Raw genomic sequence first — 20468 nt, 5'->3', positions numbered from 1 at the left:
CGTTTGTTACTGCTATAGATGATTTTCAATATAAATAAAATTTAATTGTGTGTCATTAATATGCTGCGGTCAATCTGAGATTTATTTTAAATTCTGAAACTGAATATTTATTTTCATTTACTTCATTTTGATCAGTATATTATCTCTTTTTTAAACAAAACTACATTAATCAAGTTGTATAAAGCTATCATAAAAGTTGAATATAACAACATGTGCGTCAAATAATTTCAACAGTAAACAATAAATAGTCTTGTTTGTCTTAAAACACTTCAAAATAATTTGCAGCACTTTTCTTATTTAAGCTCTATATTATTCTCTTTTTGGGTCATTCTTTCGATTTTCAATAACACAATATTTGAACAGCTTTATCTAAATTAAATAAATAAAAAGTCTTTTTACTGCTAAGAAAAATAGTTACATCAACGTCCATGCAACATCAATAAACTGCTCCATTAGTCATTTCGTATCTACCACTTTATTCCGTACTGAAGCAGCAATTTAGTCATGTTTAGTCAAGTAGACTTTTTTTTGCTCATAATATGTTAAGATATATGCTTATTTCCTTTTCTCTAAACATTCTTATGGAATAAAGAGCTTTAAACAATTTTTTTCGCAATGTCTTCTGTCCAAAAGGGGCAATATTCTTCTGTTCCAACAGATAACGGTAAATCGAATGATGTTTTGCCTGATGTGACTTTTAAACAAGACCATGCTCATGAGAACGAAGAAAAATGCACAAGTAAGTAATTTTATAGGATTTTCCATAAGTAAGAGTTGCGTGCATGCTCGATTATTACAATTAGATTTTTCTTTTAATTGCTCTATTTCAAATCTTCAAAAGACTCTTTTCCGGAGCAATGTAGGATTGTATAGGTTCTTCCATAAATAAGAAATGTGTTCACACTCTATTATTACAATAAGACTTTTCCTCTAATGGTTCGATTTCAAATCTTCAAAATCCTCATTTCTTAATTTATTCAAGAGCAGTGGAGGATTGCATAGGATTTTTCATAAATAATATGCGCGCAGTCTACTCAACTTTTACAATAACACTTTTCTTCTTATGGTTCTACTTCAAGTCTTCAAACGGCTCATTTCTTAACCTTTTCCGGAGCACTGTAGGATTGTATAGGATTTTCCAAAAAATAAGAAATGTGTGAGTATGCAATATACTCGACTGTTACAGTAAGATTTTTCTTCTAATGATGATTCTATATCAAATCTTCAAATCACTCATTCATTAACCCTTTAGCCAGTCGGACAGTACTAATTCAACAAATGTTACAAACCACTGAAAATCCAAAGATAATTATTTTTAAACGTTTAGCATTCACTGTTCTGTTAACAACAAAGTGCTTAAGTATACTGTTTTACTTAAATGTACTGTCCAAAGCCACACTTACTAATGTCCTTCCAGACTCTACTTTCACCCTTTTATTTTAATTAATGTAAATTAAATTATATATCCTTTCATTTTGCTTTTTTAAAATATATTTTTATTAAAATATAATTTTATGAGAATATGATTTTCTGCACTACAAAGAGCCAAGGATTGAACCAGCGTTAATTTGGTGTTAATCTTTTCTGGAGCAGTGCATCAAGTCAGCAACATTTATTCGAAAATTATTGCCAAGCACTAAAAATTGAAACTATTTGCTTCAAACCGTTACCCCTTTTTTAACAATCGCTATTATTTTAATAATTTAGGAATCAATTATGTCTCTTCACTATAATTCACCATCTAAGATTGCTGTTGCTAAAGTGCTGCCTGTCAGAAATTTTCTATGAAAATTTTCTTCGAAAAGGGTTAAAGAAAAGTTTTAAATGATACTTAGATGATCATGATACCTTCTATTTTGTGCGGAATAACCGTGATCTCGGAAGGTATTATTCCAACTGGTAAAAATAGCTAACTCCGCGTAGCAAGTTCCTTTTTTTTATTATTATTTATAAGTTTTTCAACCTATGTATTTCCAGTGTGGGGATTTCTAATCTGAAAATAATTTTTTTCGGATAGCAAAAGATCGTTTTCAGAATGATGTTTTTAGCTTAGTTTATTTTTTGTCTGAATGTACAAATTAAGTTAACCGCTTGTTACAAGTACATATTACCACTTTTTTCATATAGGTGTTTTTATGTTTGATCACTTTTAGGGACTGGGCGCTTATGCAGAAATACCAACTTGCTCCATTTTGTAAAACAGTATATTCTAGTGGTAAAGAAATTTTAGTTATTTTCAGTTTAGTATTTTTCATTTTGAGTCATTTTTTCACCACTACAAATCAAATATTCAAAGTATCATATATATTGAAAATTTATTGTAGCTATCTCATGGTGACACTATTAAAAAGAGGGCGTAATCATTATTGCACAATTTACTACTTAATTTGCTACCAATTTATTAAAACTTCTGCGGAAAGTGGAGTAATTGGCATCCCTGTTAACCTCTTCGAGACGGGCGAGTCATATATATGCATTTTCAGGGTGGCAACAGTCTGGGTAAAAAAAATAAAATTGGTAGCCAAAGCTATTCAGCAGTTTAATTCTGGGTGGAGTAATAATAGTTTACTTAATTTAATTCACCACTACTTGGTTCGAATTAAAAATTATATAGGTAGACTTTTGTGAAACATGGATTGGATGCGTTAGATTTTAAGTAAAAGCGAAAATGAATTTGTTAAATTAGCTATGCCCGAACTTAAGTTACCGCTTATTATTTTTTACCATCTTGATTCCTATTTTGTACGAATACATTTATGACTCGCCAGCCCCAAAAAGGTTAATGTGCTCAAAAAATATTTATATAATATGTTTTTGCGCCATGTCGAGGTCTTCTGGTTAGGCAGGATAGTCATCTTTCAACGCTTTTTGTAAAAAAATTTCTAGTGGTAGCTTAGTTAATGAAATATTCTGAATAAGGTTTATAAAATGTTGGCAAAAATTCTGAAAGCTTTAATTTTTAAAATCTTCCACTGTATACTTAGTAGGCCTGGTTAGATGTTTCTTTGTTAAAAAGATAAACTGCTATAGTTACCCATTATTGTCCTTATAAATTTTTCCATATATTACCGTATACTCCGAAATAAGGAGTACAAAATTTTTTTTTAAAAGTAGATTCAAGTTTAAACTATTTTATTTAATTGTGGGCAAATTGAGTTTTCTTAAATTTTTCAAACTAATAATTTTTTTTAGTTTTATTACATAGGAAAAAAATTCTCCTGCGGTTAGCACCTCCGTTAAACGGATGATTGATAACGGGCATGTAGGCATGTATTAGAAATATATAAGATAAATAGCTTTGATTTTAGCTGAATCAAAGATATATTCTCCAAACCTAAACGTTACTGTACTCCTTCATGACATTATTTTTTTATGTTATCACAGAATTAAATATACAGCGTTATGGATTTTTGGTGTCAAGAAATTGTTGAAATAGCATTCTTAAATATTTGATATTATATTAAATAAATTTGATTTCTTTATTTTCAGTTATCCCGATGCGTGTAGTGTTGGTCATATTAGGCTGTTTTGGCTTTATTACATTTTATGCAATGCGTGTAAATCTTAGCGTGGCAATGGTTGCCATGGTTGGGAAACCTCGTCGAGTGGCCAATGGAACAAATGAAACATTACAAACATGTCCGGAACTTATAAATTCGAGGAATGCCACCAAAGTAGAAGAAACTAAGGTAAGAAGAAATTTAGTACAGCTAAGAAACGATAATTGGCTGCCAACTATTACGAAAACAAACAGGTCTTCAAAGGCTAATTTGAAATTTTAAAACCTATTTTAAAAACATAAGAACATGGCCATGTCAATGAGAACTTGGTTATTTAGTATCTAGATGTTTAATATGTTTGTTTTAGTAGTGAGGAACTATTTTTTTCAGAAAAATCTAATTAATTTTTATATATTCTTTGTTTCACTATGCTCAACCACTTTTTTATGGAAGTTCCAAAATTATTTTGGAAGCAGAAATATGTGTATAAATATGATTATGTTTTTTAGATAATAATGGGAGAATTCGATTGGGATTCTCAAATCCAAGGGCAAATTCTGGGATCTTTCTTCTATGGTTACCTCTTCACTCAAATACCTGGAGGAATTCTTGCAGAAAAATGTAGCGCAAAGTGGGTAACTGGATTTGGTATCCTCGTAACTGCTATTTTTACATTGTTGACACCCTTAGCCGCTAGATGGAGCATTTGGACATTGATGGCTGCTCGCGTCATAGAAGGACTAGCTTCGGTAAGTAATTAAACGATATTAACAGTTGCAGTTACTAGTAAAAGCAACACAACGGTTGAAAATGTAAAAATCAATTCTGAAGAGCATTGAAGGATTGATACCACTGATAGCTCTAAAATAATATCGCCCTTTCAACAAAATAGCGGGGCCTGAAAGAGAGATGGAAAAGAGAAAAAAACTGGCAGTAGAACTATTTTAATAATAGGTAATTTTTGGGAGGAGTAAAACTATTCTTAACAATAAACAATTAATTGCTGTTAATTTTTTCTCGGGGAGGAAGCAATTCAACCTATAAATTCTACCCCTTAAAAAAATGGTAGTTTCGAACATTTAATTATTCCAGATAAAAAGCTAAAAATAAAATTTTTTTGATACCAGTTTTTATTCTTTTTCGTCTTTATAAATATGGACTTTCCGCCCTGAAACTGGCGCGATGAAGTCCATAAATCAAATTTTACGTGGCATTTAGCATATAAAATTTTAACTTTTAAAACGATTATTTCTGGAGCAACATCAGAGAAGCAACAGCAGCTATAGCTTTTTGAAACTGTCTGCATACCTGCCAACTTTTAATCCCTTCCATTATCATTTTTCCCAGTGGTATTAAAATGGAAATAAAACTTTAATTTTAAGCAAACAAATACGTTGTATACGAGCAAACTTAAGTTGACAACCAGGGTGTTAACGCATATTAATATATGTGCTTAATTTTTGTAAGAATAGTGGTGATCAAAATCATTTGAAAATTAAGATTATAAAAGAAAAAATAGTATATAATTACTACCACTTTAAATAAGAAAATAAAATCTTCCGGAAAATCCGGAAGAGTTGGCAGGTATGCTGTATGTATTGGTTATTCTGAAAAATATCACCATAATAAAAAACGGCTTAATTAATGAATTAAAAAGAGAAGGAATTACACTTTTCAAAATAATTAAGCCCGATGACAAGGCTGAAAAAAGCAACAAATAAAAAAAGTTACACACGCAGACTAGTAAACTATAAAAATACAATCTTAAGGAGACAATAAATCATTAAAATCTAAAATATGAACCTCATTTATTTTTCATGTTTAATGATGATAATGATTTTTACATTATGAATGATGATTTTTGGCATTTATGAATAAACATTTGAAATTGCTGTTATAAATCCACTTTTATCATTGCAGTAAAATAAAAATAAATTAAAATTTTTGTTAAAATTAAAAAAATTTGAGAAAATTTTAAAAGGAAATCTTGCTTTATAGGGTGTTGTACCACCGGCAATGACCGTAATGATTAGCCAATGGTCGCCAAAGAATGAACGAAGTAGAATAACGACTGCGATTTGTGTAGGAATTATGGTTGGCACCGTCATTACAAATCCCATAACGGGAATATTATGTGAAAGCCCTATATTTGGTGGATGGCCCTCAGCATTTTACATCTTTGGTAAGTGAACCTTACTCTAGGAAACATTCTGAGTCTCACTGTAATGCTAAATGTTACGACATTTTCCATCCTTTTTACTAAGCTGGCAAGTTTAGGTATCTAAAAGGTTATTGCCGGAAAATCAAACACGTGGAGAGAAGTTATGTTTCTGGGCAATTGTTGCAAGGTCAAAAGTTCTTAATCTAACTCTGCTGATTCTCCATGAAGGAATTGTTGCCAGAGGTTGTACTTTTACCTGTTGGTCAGAGAGGGGTATTTTATTTACCTTCTACCACAGAGTGGAAAACTGATGGAGGCATTCCTCAATCTGCCACCTAGACAAACAATGTACATAGGGGAGGAAGGTTCTTTCATAATCATAATATAAACCAGTACCCCAAGGTTTGGTGTGGTCCCTGTGTATAAAGGAAAAAAACGATATTTAGAGATTCATTACCCAAAGTTCTTGAAACAGGTTTCCACTCTCCTCTCCTCCCAAGAACTATTGGGGTTGGGGAGAAGAAGAAAATTTTTCTCTTTTTTATTTATTATTGGTCTGCTCTAAATTTTTACACTATTGATAAACAGTGCTGTACTGTTAATAAAGATATTTCCTTGAAAAACCATTTATATTATCCATGTTGACAAAATCTGATAACACATTTTGACATAGAAAGTAGAAATAAAAACGCAGTTGGCTGGAAGCTTGCTTACGCAACAATACATTTAAAATTGCCCTAAAACCGGTTCACTGGTGACATACCTCCTGGCAGTCACGTTGCTTCTTATGCGCATGCGCTGGATCTTAGTACATATGATGTTTTGTTAAATCTAGGCATGTTTCTCACCCTATAAATGGTTTTTCTGGTGTAGCATACCAAACCAAACAGTTCTCTGAGTTAGTTATGTATTCTGAGAGCTGATGGACTTTTTCTCCTTTCTATATTCTTAGATCTGGGGACGTAATAACAATAAAAAGATTTTTTTTTTTAAATACTGCATTTTTCATATTGAAGTTAACAATTTTAAACTTTCCCCTTGCATATAAAATGTTTTCAATCAAATAAATCTTGAAACATTTATTTGTAGAAATCACCCTCATGGCATAATTTTTTTTTTTAGGTAGCCTTGGTTGTGTCTGGTTTCTTTTGTGGGCAGTTTTGGTTTATGAAAGTCCAGAAACTCATCCTTTCATAACAAAAAAAGAATTAACATTCATACAAGCAAACATCGAAAAAAGAGCTAAGATTGTAAGTCAATCAAAAATTTTACTTTAGTGAAGAAGAATCTTTTAAATAAGTAGTTCTAAGAAGATAAGTCTTTTAAAGTGTGGATGGTGTTTTCTACACTAGGGTGCACTGCAATCTTTTTACAGCCTATAATTCCGGATTACTGCTTCTGGTGTATTTTGAGACCATTTGGCTCGTAACGTGGTCATTGTTTTTGAGATTCTCTTGAATAGTATTTCTTGTTAATGTGTTATTGATACCTGATTCATTATTTGTGTTTTAAAATTTTTTTTATGAGTATTGTCATTTGAAGACCTGTCATTTCAAGAATTAAGAATTGTCACTTGAAAAAAAAGAATCGTTGTAAAACACTTATTACCTTGTTAACAATATACCAACTTCAAAATTCTAAAACTAAATGATAATTTTTAAACTGAGATAAATCTCTCTGCTCGAACAATATGCTAACACTACCTAGGATAGTGTACTTCTTGTAACAAACAGTAATAAACAAGTAGAAAGAGGCCAAAAAAGCGAGTTCTCTCTAAATCTAGCAAACACATAATTTTTTTAAACAATACATCTTTAAATAACTAGAACAAATTTTAACTTCAAACTCGCTAGAATTACTCATTATCATTAATGTCTTACAAAGCAGCAGACTTGAGCTCAGAAATTATATGAAATTAATTTTTTTATTAAATACAAAATTATATGTTTGAAAATATCGCCTATCAGAATAAGTTACTGTAAGCAGCTCCATACTTTCAAAGAGCAGTATTTGTAGAGCAATTTCGGCACTAGAGACCTACTTGTTGTTTACATTTATATTGAAAACACTATCCATGCACTACGAGCCTTATTTAGTTTCGATGAAACATTTAGCATCTGTATGGATTTTTGATTATAGATGTTTAATTCCTATCACTTAAAATTGAAAGCTTTTTATGGGATATCAGCTTTAATAATAATAATTATTTTTATTTTCACTTTTTCTAGAACGTTAAAATTCCATGGAAATCCATTTGGACATCGTTGCCAGTGTGGGCGGTAGTTATTGGTCATTTTGGACACAACTGGGCATTTTACACTTTGTTGATTATGGCACCAACATATTTGTCCAATGTTTTGCATTTTGATTTAAAGAATGTAAGTTTCAATAAAATTATATCTATTTTCTCTTAGCATTCCAGAGGAAATGCATATTCTCTCCTACCACCTATAAATAAGCTACCACAATAAGTATGAACCTAGACGTAGACCAAGCTCAAAATAATTTAAAAAGTGGTCACTATTGTCAAAAGGCTTATGGAATTTTTAAATAATTTAATTTTATTTTAAGAATTTTGTTGAACAGTTTTTACACAAATATTTCGTTAACCTATACTTTTTAGTAAATAGGAATTAGTTACAACATATCTTAACAGTTTTTAAATTTGTCTGTGGCCACCCTGATTTCGCATAAATGACGTTTTTTAGACTTTCAAATCAGTATTATTTGTAGTAATAGCAATATAACAACTGAAATTACTATTGCAAACAGGAGATAATTTTAATCTTTCGGCTGCTTAATATTTATAAGGAATACTGTCTGACTTTAGTATGCATATTTCTCTTATTTATATGTGTTAATTGAAAAATTATAATAAATCTACTTTATTAACCTTTTGCGTTCAAACAGAATCAGGGTGGAAAAAAAGCGGTAGCTTAAATGTAGGTGAGACAGATTCAATAGAATTTTTTTTTCCTCATTTCATTTCGTTTTAACATATCTAACCGACTTGCCTTTTAATTGGATTCTAAGCATCTGTCCCCGAAGCGGACACCTCAAGTCTTCATTGGTGTTAGTGCCTTAGGGTGACTAAAATTTTCGCAGTAAACTAATCGATATATCGATGCCTGCCAACTACTACGCTTTTTGCAAAGTAATTTATTGACTGATAGATAATTAAAAATCAAAGCTTTCAGAATTTTTGGTAATTACACCTATATTTTAAATTGTACTTTATTAACCTTTGAACCATGAATTTTTATATGTAGTGGTGTAGAAAATAAGTTCAAATAAACAAAAAATAATGGATTAAAACATAAGCATAACTACCACTAGAATAAATTTTAACAAAAAGATTGCAAGTTGGCAGGCCAGCAATGGTTACTTCACTACCACTGACAAAAAGCTTTTTAGAAGTGCGTAAAAGTTGGCAAGTATGTCAGTTACCTTCTTAGGCATTATCACATATGCATACCTACCAACTGTCACTCTTTACAATTATGGATTTTCCAAGTGCTGTTAAATAATTAACACAATACAATCTTTCACAAAAATCTACTTTTTTTGTCAGTTTTATACTCGTTATGGTACAAATTATTACAGAGATGCCAACTTGCTCCGGACAACAAATATATATTTTAAAGTGGTAGTTTATCAGTTGTGATTCTTAATTTAATAAATTCAATTTAGTAGATTTTTATCCACCATTATTTCTAAATAATTCGTAGGCTTATATAATTCACCGCTTTGTAGTACGTATGCCATGCTATACCATTTAAAAAGCAAGCAAAAATAGTAAAATATTTGCAAAATTTACTTTGCAGTTATCTACCGTTTTATTAATTATTTTGGCTTGTCCGGAGCAGTTGGCATCTCTGCTATTATGCTTTTTTTATATTTTTTGTAATTAGTTATATGTAGTGGTGTACAAACTTATTTATAATTATTAATACAATTCACAATGTTTAATGGGATAACATGAGTTTCGCTACCACTTTAAATAGGAAAACAAAATCCTCTGGGAGAACCGGGTGAGTTGGCACATGAAACTAGTACATTTAAAAAATTTAATATCATACCGTGCCCTTGTATTCATATGCAATGGTGAGCGGAAAGAAATATACTAGAAAAAATAGATTAATTTGATCTCTTTTTTAATTTTTTATCAATTATCTCCGTTTATTTTGAAAAACTGCAATTATATTAATTTTTTTACCACTTACATTGTTATGGGGTGCATTTTACAAAATCGATACCTGAGAGGGATTACGATACACGCACAACACGCATGCTAGATAAAACACGCATGCTAGATTTCACCATTTGCCTGCCCAACTCTTATTTTGTACTAATGGAAAAAAGTTTCGTTATGAAAAATGTGGTAGAAAGTTAAAATTGAACTTTTCTTCAGTTAGTAACTAATTTTGTTTTTTAAAAAATGCATCAGTTGTTTGATTTCAAAAAGCAATAGATAATTGATAAATTTTGGTTGGAACAGGAACATTCAGTTTTTCTAAATGCTAAGAATGTAAGATATGAGTTACCATCAATCTTTAACATTTTGATAAAGACACATGTTCCAAAAATGGAACTTAGGCATTTAAACGGTTACATAGTTTCCTACAAAACTTGTAAAAAGAAACATTTTGAGAAAAATTATAAATTGATGAAGGATGTTAGTTTGCTATACTTTATTTCGATTTCTAAAATTCCCTTTAATTTCGCAAAAAAGTTGTCTTATCGGTAGTTTTTCTTTAGTTTAAATGTAATAATCCACTAATTTCATTTTTCTCGACACGACTCGATCTGGTTATAGGTGAGGTGCCAGACCGAGCTAGCCCGCACTAAACCTCTAAATTGCCCTAGGGCAACTGTGACTAATGTCATAAGTATTTGGAGGAAATTATGGCATTTGGCGACTGTATTAGCATGCAGTGGTGTGCAGCTCAAGTAATGATATTAGTTAAAGATATAACGTTAACACTAGGTTTACGGACGTTTCTTATATACCTATCTCTACGAACACGCATTAATTTGACGCATGAACAAATACATATCACTGCACTTACAGAGGTGCCAACTTGCTCCAGACTTAAAGTGGTAGTTTATCAATTGTGATTCTTGGTTTAATAAATTCAATTTAGTAAATTTATATCCACCACTATTTCTAAATAAATTGTAGGCTTATTCAATTCGCGACTTTATATTTGCAAAATTTACTTAGTAGTTATTTACAGTTTTTTTTAATTATTTTGGCGTGTCCGGAGCAGTTGGCGTCTCTGCACTTAGAAAGCAATGTAATTATATTCTATAAGGAAAGAAAAATAAAATATGAGATATATATTTATGAAATATTCTAGTATTTTATTTCTCAATACTCGAACTAAGCAACCTTCAAAAACTGACACTCTGACATCAATTGACTTTCTGCTTTTGTTCTTTCTATTATTGTTTATCGGCAACAGTTGTTTATCGCTTGTTTCATTTGAGATAACAACATCGGATAACGGATCGAAGTATTGTCTTTACATTCCTATTTATTATTGATGTGATGTTTTCTTATTTACTCAAAATTTTGTCTAAATTACGATCGCGTCAAATTGACGCATATCCGTAGAGATAGGTATACCACAAAGAGAATTTCAATATTTCAACGCGTTTGAAGAAAATAGACTTCAATATATATTTACTACGATCAATGGATAAAAGTCATTACAAGAGATAAATAAAAAATGCAAAAGGGTTTTTTTTCACTCATAAAATTCGAAATGCGCCGTCAAAAGGACGCGTCCCGTAAAGCTAGTGTTAAATAAAATATCTAAGAAACTTAATAAATATGATGAGTGTACATTTAATTTAACATGGTCATGATGAATATGCATTTAAATATCTATAGGAAAACATTTATGTAAATATCTAAGGCTAGAGTACTCCCGGTCTGAGAATCACATTTATCGTTTGTTTGTTTTTTGTTTTTTTTGTGAGTATATACCGCTAGTGATGTGCGAAAAACGAACGAATCGATATTTCAATCAACTCTTTTTTGTGAATCGATTCATCAAGTTCGTTTTTGAAAAAGAATCGATTTTTTTTTTGATAATATTTTGTACTCTACACTTTATAAGCTTATTCAGAGTTAGTACTTATACTTACTAAACATCCGCAGATGCATTTGATACAGCATTTCGTTTATACAATTGGAGCTTGGTAAAATCCTAACTCAATCGAATAGACACTGGTCCATTCTCACTCGAGTATCATGTGAATGACAATCTGATTGGTTGAAAATATTTACATGCGAACAACTAGCCAATAAGGTACTCGTATGTGTGAGAGATTTCGCAAGCGGAAAAATCGCATCCAATGAGAATGACCCCGATGTCAACGTTAGCGCACAACCTGTTTCTGGAGGTGATTAATAAAATGGACTCACTTGAAGGATGAAGGGAATTGAAAATGCTATTAATGCAATACGTACTGTATGCATCACTCTCTCTTTTTTTCTTTTCATCTACGAAATTAATAAATTCTATTGATAAACAACAATTTAAAAATGGCAACAACAACTGAAAAGCTGTCTTCTCCAGTTTCGGTTCTTCCTTTCAAATAAAAAAGATATTAATGCTGTAAAGCTCAGATATTACTTTTCAGTCCTTTAATATTAAAGAGCGAATTTTTTCATTCATATGTTTAATTTTCGATTTATAAATTTCAGTAAATATGAAGTAAAGCAGAGTTTTATGTTATCGTTTATTCTATGCCAAGGAGCGAGAGCCATAGAAAATGAAACCGTTGCGCTGATTGGGTAATGAACTTACGTATGAATGCAAATCTCTGATTGGTTGAAAATGAGTTGAATGAGACAAAAAGAGTCGAGAATCGAATGAACGATCCTCTGATTGGTTAAAAATGAGCCGAATGCGAGAAAAAGAATCAAGAGTCGAATAAACGACTCAATGAACTGTTTGCCTATCTCTTAGCATTAAAAGAATCATAAAGCCAAATGAATCGATTCTTTTGAACTGTTTCCTATCCCTTAACATTGAAATCGGCTCAAAGAGTTGAATTGAACTTCTAAACGATTCATTTGAGTCGTTTCGTATCTCTTAACATTGAAATCGGCTCGAAGAGTTGATTTGGATTTCCAATCAGTTCTTTTGAATCGTTTTCCTATACTTTAACATTGCATTCGATTCACTGAACTGTTTAAACGATTCATTTGAGCGGTTTTATATCTTTTAACATTACAAGAACTGTTTTGTGAAACGAATCGATTCTTTTCGCTATTATCTTATTTTCTAATATTAAAAGATACCTTCAGAGGGATGGGGGTTATGAAAAGGGGCATGTAACTAAAAAATTTTAGAGAAAAGGACAGTTTTTTTTTTCTTAAGAAAAAGATAAAAAAAATATTTATTTATTATTTTAAGGGGTTGAAAAACTGTTTATTGCGAAAAATTTGAGTATTCAGAGTAAATATTTTTTGAATGCTGGGGGGGGGGGAAGGATATTTTTTATTTTCTTTATTTATTTACTTCTTTTTCGTTAGGAATACTTTTATGCAAACTTATAGAATATCAATTTACATCCTCTCATTTTTTCAAGTTTTAATTTTTTAGGTTTTAAAACGTAATTCAACTATTTATTATTTTGTTTCACGTGATACATTTTGAATTCTTTTTCATTTTTACAAGTGAATTTACTGTTTTATTTTTTACGAATATCTTTATTGTTAGTTATCGGGTTTATATTGACAAATTTAGAAAGAAAAAAAATTAATAAAATTTTTGTTTCAGACAAATTTTAACAAAAAAATTAAAAATATTAAAATTCTAAAAAATTATTAGTATTGCCTAGATTAGCAGTTCCCAAATGGTGTTTGGCGGAACCCTTGGGTTCCGTTTAGAATTACAGGGGTTCCACTAGTTAGTACTTTTTATAGTCTCATTCAACTGGACCACCCAAGTGGAACATTCTGCTCTTAAACCATAGAGCCCGAGATCTAGTTTAACTGTTCCCAATTGGTGTTCCGGCCAGCCCTATGGTTCCGTGGAAAAGTTACAGCTATTACACGAAATAGTACTTTTACAGCCCCCCCAAGTAGAACATTCAACTTCTGCCCCCTAGAGTATAAGATCTAAATGAGTGGTTCCCAAATGGAACTCTAGAGTTCCGTCAAGAATTGTAAGGGTTCCGCCAGTTGGTCCTTTTTTTCGCCACATTCGGCTGACCACTTAACTGGAATATTCTGCTTCTGCACCCTAGAGCCCAAGATCTAAATTAATGGTCCCCAATTGGTGTTCCGTAAAGCCCTATGGTTCCGTGGAAAAGATACAGTGATTACACGAGATAGTACTTTTATAGCCACTCAAGTAGAGCATTCAACTTCGGCACCCTAGAGCACAAGGTCTGAAAGAGTAGTTCCCAAATGGTGTTACATGGAACCCTTTGGTTCCATTAACAGTTACGGGGGGTAAGCCAGTTAGTACTTTCTATGGCCAGTGATGAGTTTTGAGACCTCAGATTGTATTTGAATACAATCTGAGGATACGATTCTATTTAGATACAATTTATTTAACATATAACCAATAAAATAGAAATGGCATTTTTTTAAAGAAAATATAATATTTATAATAACAATATAATGCATAAATTATGAAATGGACAGGCATTCATAAAATATTGCATTGGTATTTCTCATTACACTTTTCGAATCAAAATAATTATCTTCTTTAATAAAGAAATATGTTTCCTTAATTACCATTTCCAACGTTTTTGGCAGTTTTTCTAAATTTTCATTACGAAGTAGAACATAATTCGGCTTATTTTAACTTATTATTTATTTATTTCAAATTATTTATTTTCAACTTAAACACTAAAATGGAATTCCTAATTAGACTAAATATAGCACAAGAGCTGAAAATTTAACTTTCGGATATTACTGATAAAACGATGAAAATTCTTCCTTCCTCTAGTTAAATACTTTAAAAATATTTTTAATAGGCTATAACGTTCAGTATTTCCTTAAAAAACTTTATTTATAAAGTCAGGTGTTCCGCCGAAAGAAGGTTAATTATTTAGGGTTCCATAGCCGAAAAATATTGAGAGCCCCTGACCTAGATCAAATAATTCAAATACTAAAACAGTCTAAACTAATTTGTACGACCTCCTCTTTTAAAGACTCTTCTATTATAACGACCATTAAAAAAAAGAATCGATTCATAAAACCGTTCATTTTAGTGAATTGATTCTAAAGAATCGATTCATTTAACTGAATCGATTGGCAGATCACTATAAACAGCGTAACAAAAAATTTTCAAATTCTATATAAATTTTTTCTGAGTTAAGTAGTGGTACTTTAAATAAATCAAACTATTATTATTACCTCCACAAATAAACTGCTAACGAAATTGTTAAGCAAGAAGTTTTTATCTTTTTTCTCACCCTAATTGAAAGTAACCATGAGAAGGAGTATATACGAGCACGTCTGTGAAGAGGTTTATCTCAGACAAAAATATTGAAACAAACAATTTGTAACCACTTTAAATATTGAAAGAAAACCTACCCTCTCAATCGGGACCTTCAGCTTCTACGTAATCTAACAGTTACTAAACAGTGTGTTGATCACAAAGAACGTATACAACAATAAATAATACACGATAAAGGCCCAGCTATATAAAAACAAGTTCAGTTCAGCTTCTACGTATTACTTCAATTGGTTCAGGGATGCAGCGGGCTACTAAAAATGTTAACTAATTAAACATCCAACTCTATTAAAATTATCAATTTTTTTAGCATATTCTTCTCAGTATAGTTAAAAAGTAAATGTAAAGAATGCTTCTTTTTTATTATATCTGAATATTTTGCAATGTGGTAGTTACGGTTTTAAATTAAATAGAACTGAATAAGTAAAAATAAGAAAAGTTTCTACCAGTTCTTACATTTTAATCACCCTTGACATCCTTGTTAAGTAAGTTTTTTTCAGCCTCTGAAAAAGAGCCATTACATTATGACCACCCTCCATCTATAACAATAGGCTCGCCCAGGTTTTCATGGTTTCTCGCCCAGGTTTTCGTGGTTTCCATGGGGCACATTAGTACCCATAATCCTCATAGAACAATCCCTGACGTCAGTAAGCTACTTGAACATAGTTGCAGAGCAGGTTCACCATTCATGGCAACAGTTTTTCCTGCGGGGATGGTGTTTACCAACAGGATAATGCACAATGTCATAAGGGTCGAATCGTCATGGATTGGTTCGAGGAACATTGCAGTGACTTTCAAGTCATGCCTTGGCCCCCAAATTCACCTTAACTTAATCCAATAGAGCATTTGTGGTCCTACTTGAAAAACCAAATTCGTGCTGCCACGCTACCCCCTCGCAATGTGAGGGAATTACAGGACCAGTTGGTGAGCGCTTGGTACCAGATACCTACGACTACCTAACAGCACCTTGTGGAATCAATGCCACGGCGGGTGCTAGCAGTTTTGAGGGCTAAAAGTGGTCCTACATGTTACTAGCAGGGTGGTCATAATGTAATGGCTCTTCGGTGAATATATATATATATATATATATATACACAGGGTGATTCATAAAAGATGGGCAAAATTTTAGGAGGTGACAGTACACACCCAAGCAAACAATTTTTATCAAAGAATGCATGGTCGAAAACAAAACCGCTAGAGGGAGTTCAAAGTTATGTTCTTATATGAGGCAAAAACACACAAAGAACGATGAAGTTAAGTTATAAAAGCAAATTTAATGGCATGTGATTACAATAAGCGTTCAAAACAGTGGCTGGCCGCAGCTAAGCACGCAGTACAATGGCGAAGAAAAGATTGGCGAACATTCTGAAACACACCAGGCATATGTGTGCAAGAGACATAAATTCCCCTGCAGCGGCCGAAAGCTTGGAGAGAAGTTCTTCTGCAGGTTCAATGGGAGTCTTATACATAAGAGCCTTCAGCTGCCCCCACAGAAAAAAATCGAGACATGAAAGATTTGGCTAGCGCGGTGGCCAAGCTAAAGGACCACCAAGATAAAGGCTCTTCTTCCCATAACATGCAAATAATAACTCGCAGCGCGGTAAATCGCAACAGGAATGGAGCTTTCTCGTTTGCATGAAACAACTTTCCAAATGCGCCAGCTCCTTTGCGTTTTGTTTTCGACCATGCATTCTTTGATGAAAAATGTTTACTTGGGTGTTAATGTTTACTATCACTTCCTAAAATTTTGCCCATCTTTTATGAATCACCCTGTATATGATGCCTACGTTAAAGTGATTAGTAGAAAAGTTAGAGACATTAAGCACTACGAGATATTTTGGGGAGAAAAAANATATATATATATATACTCTACGAAGCTGTGGTGCTTTGCTTTAACTTCGTTTTTTCATATTTCAGAATGGAATACTATCTGGCCTGCCATGGTTGACTATGACATTGTGTTCGATATTGGCTAGTTTAACAGCTGACACAATCAGGGCCAGCGGTCGACTCGAAATCACAACGATCAGGAAACTCATGACCAGCATTGGTATGCTCCAGCCTCAGTTTTGATCTTTACATCCAATTTTTTTTTAATTTCAAAACAAACCTATTTCTTATTAACGTAAAGAACTCTGTATTTGGCATGAAACCTAAAAAACGTCTCAAAAGAAAACTATTTCTTAGTAGCGAAAGAAAAAAACTCTGTATTTGGCATGAAACTTAAAAACGTCACTAAACTATTTCTTATTAGCGAAAGTAAGAAACTGTGTATTTAGCATGAAACCTATAAATGTTGCAAAAGCAAAACTATTTCTTAGTAGCGAAAGAAGAAACTCTTTATTTGGTGTGAAATCAAAAATATCTCCAATTCATTCGCTAATGCTTAATGTTTTGACAGTATTATTTTCCTTTAATGAATAGTTGAAATTTCATTTTATGAAAAACACTAAAAATACAATAAAAAGAAATAAAATTAAGGGATTGAGCAATGTTGTTAAGCACTATTTATTTTGCATTCATTTGTGGTGTAAACTAGTTTTAATATTATAATTTAATAAATATTTAATTACAGAATGATGCATATCTTTTTTTTTTCAGCAATATTTTTACCAGGAGTTTGTGTTCTTTCCATTGCTTTTATCGGATGTCATCCTATCATTATAGTAGCCGTCCTCTGCTTATCCTTTGGATTTAATGGTTTTATATTTTCGGGTGTCCTCGTTAATCACGTAGATATGAGTCCACAATTTGCTGGTGAGTCATGGGTTTGAACTAACGTTTAATTCTCAATTCACGCAATTTATATTTACGACAAACGTCAAATGTTGTGATATTCATTAGATATGCGTTTATACTCATAAGATATCCACTACTTTAATTTACACATTTACGTTAAGATACTTATGCTATAGCCATTTTAGTGTATATATGTTTGAAATAAAGATATATTTTTTTAAAAAAGACGCTTAACAAATGCATTGTTAATGGCGTACTATATTCCTCAATGGAGACTTCAACAAAGGGAACATTTTTGCCATTTCTTCTATATTTAAATCGATTGAAAGCAGAAACCCTTTGATAAAATTAATGATAGCACGTGCAGTGTTTTTAAATTCTTCTGGAAAAGTAAAAATACTTATTAAACGAAAAAACGTAGTTAAGGTTAGTATTTATCAATTAATCAATCAGAAATTCTAATCAAAATAGGAAAATTTTGTGGTCAACAGAAACTGAATCAATAATAATGATAAAGTTTCTTATTTGTAATCAAACTATTAGAAAAAAAGTTTCAAAAATTATACGCAATATAAGTATTGAAACATTTCGTTGAGAAAAGGCCCTTTAAAGGTTGTATACATTTAGTTCAGTCATATGCTCTAGAATTCAAATTTGCTTAATACTTTACAACATGCCATTCTGAAAATTTACATTTGCGAGCAGTCTGTATCGAAAATAATGCAATAGAATTATTTAAAAATTGGGTTATGGCAGCATGAATCAATGAAGATATTCTTTAAATAAACATTTGTTGCCATAACTACCACAAAATGTTACTCTTAAGGCTTGACGAGAATATACATAAAAGAAAATCAATTAATATACAGTGCGTATCGATTCTCTATCCACAAAACATGCTCAATATGCTATTCAATAAAAGGCAACTACGAAATTTCAGATTGGAATTTCAGATTTAATTGTTGATGAATATACCAGTTCTGATCCGATCACTGAATTCAATCATCGTTGGTTGTGGTCAGTACTTGGGAAGATAACCACCTAAGAACAACGCGTGCCGTTAGCAAAATAGCGTTTAAGTCATGGTAGTCATGCCTCCCTATGAGGTGAACTGGGTGAACCCGCCTCATACCGACCACAGTGCTAACGTAAAATATCCTCAGTGGTAGGAGGAGCAGGGGTTTAGAGTCCTCTTGCCAACAGGCTAACTATAGGAGATTTTCGTGTTCCTCCTCTCCGTGTAACGTTAATTTGCGTTAGATCCATCAGAAAGCCCTCTACGAAGGCAAATTTCTCACAATACTTCATTATCCAGGAGTCCCCTTGTCTTCTGAATTGGTTTCAAAATTACGAGGCTACGGGAGTTGAACATTGATAGTCGTAAACTCAAAATTGGGTCGGCTGCTTAGCGACATAACAAATAATAAAAGTAAGTTAAGTAAAAGACGTAGACGAGAAAGGATTAATTTTTTAAAAAATTCAATGTTCGATACGGTTCTGTATTTCTAACTTATGCGGGGAGAACTTAGTGGGTTCTAACTTATGTGGGTTCTGTACATTCTAACTTATGTGGGAGAACTTAGCTTAATTTTAACTCGCCATTTTGCTTATAAACGATGAACTGGCGCTGACGTCATAGATCACATGGAGTATCTGTACTCTTCTTCTTCTCGAAGTGCAAATAAAAAATTATTACTCAAATATACTCATTAACCCATTAGAAAGGAAATATTTAACACGGAAGTAAAATTATATGTGGTATGAAAAATATAGAAAAACACGGTGTTTGAATTGTCTCACTAGGTTGAGAAAGTTTCAACTAGTTTCTCAGTTTATAAGTATAATTTAGTAGAGTTTTACTTTTAATGAATAAATATTTAAAAAATATATAATCAATATGTTGCATTAACTGTCGCGTGTTAATTTTCAGGAACATTGTTTGGAATAACCAATACCGCTGCTACGCTACCGGGATTTCTAGCACCAACATTGATTGGAGTAATTCTGAAAAGTGGGGTGAGTAATTTGGAAATATAAACTGTTAATTTAAATAATGCTAACAATGATGTGGAATTTATTGAGAGAGAATTTTAAGGTCAAATATTGTTTTAGTCCAAATAATCTGAGTGACTGATTACAGTGACTTTGGTAAACTTCCCAATCAAGCTATTGCATACATGCGGTGCAATCTCTCTTGTACATAAACACATGCTCTCTTTCAACACATGAATGATCATGAGTTTTCTTATTATCATTACAATTTACACAAATTAACCTAATTTCCAGTTTCAATGAAATTTACCCATATTCCAAATCGAAAAACTTTCGTCGTTAAGTTTACTCATCATTGCAAACAGCTTTATTCTGCGTTTTCCTTAAAATTTCGGCTTCAGCACCAAATTTTCAAAAGTTAAACAGTGTTTATTTTGTATTTAAGTTTTCTGCACTTCTTGGGACAGCTTTACTGTCAGTGAAAACCAACTCTAAATATTCTGAATTGAAATATTTTTAAATAGTTTAAATCTTGTTTTTTAAATTTATTAGCATTACTTGTGACAGATTAGCTTGTTACTTGTGATTAGC

At 31.8% G+C, this 20468-nt stretch overlaps 1 protein-coding gene across 1 annotated transcript in view; it reads left to right on the top strand.

Moving 5' to 3' along the window:
- Nucleotides 1-326: 326 nt before the first annotated feature.
- The window catches only part of LOC107438174 (uncharacterized), a 62993-nt gene continuing 42851 nt past the window's right edge, over nt 327-20468 (top strand). Inside the window, exons 1-9 of the mRNA XM_071181635.1 lie at nt 327-739; nt 3490-3689; nt 4010-4249; nt 5499-5682; nt 6784-6911; nt 7890-8039; nt 17064-17196; nt 17748-17903; nt 19816-19901. Coding sequence (XP_071037736.1) covers nt 616-739; nt 3490-3689; nt 4010-4249; nt 5499-5682; nt 6784-6911; nt 7890-8039; nt 17064-17196; nt 17748-17903; nt 19816-19901 — 1401 coding nt within the window. The 5' untranslated portion in view covers nt 327-615. The remainder of the gene's footprint in view (nt 740-3489; nt 3690-4009; nt 4250-5498; nt 5683-6783; nt 6912-7889; nt 8040-17063; nt 17197-17747; nt 17904-19815; nt 19902-20468) is intronic.

Source organism: Parasteatoda tepidariorum, chromosome 6 (assembly GCF_043381705.1).
Source record: "Parasteatoda tepidariorum isolate YZ-2023 chromosome 6, CAS_Ptep_4.0, whole genome shotgun sequence".
Lineage (NCBI taxonomy): Eukaryota > Metazoa > Arthropoda > Arachnida > Araneae > Theridiidae > Parasteatoda > Parasteatoda tepidariorum.
This window is presented reverse-complemented; position numbering and strand designations above follow the sequence as displayed.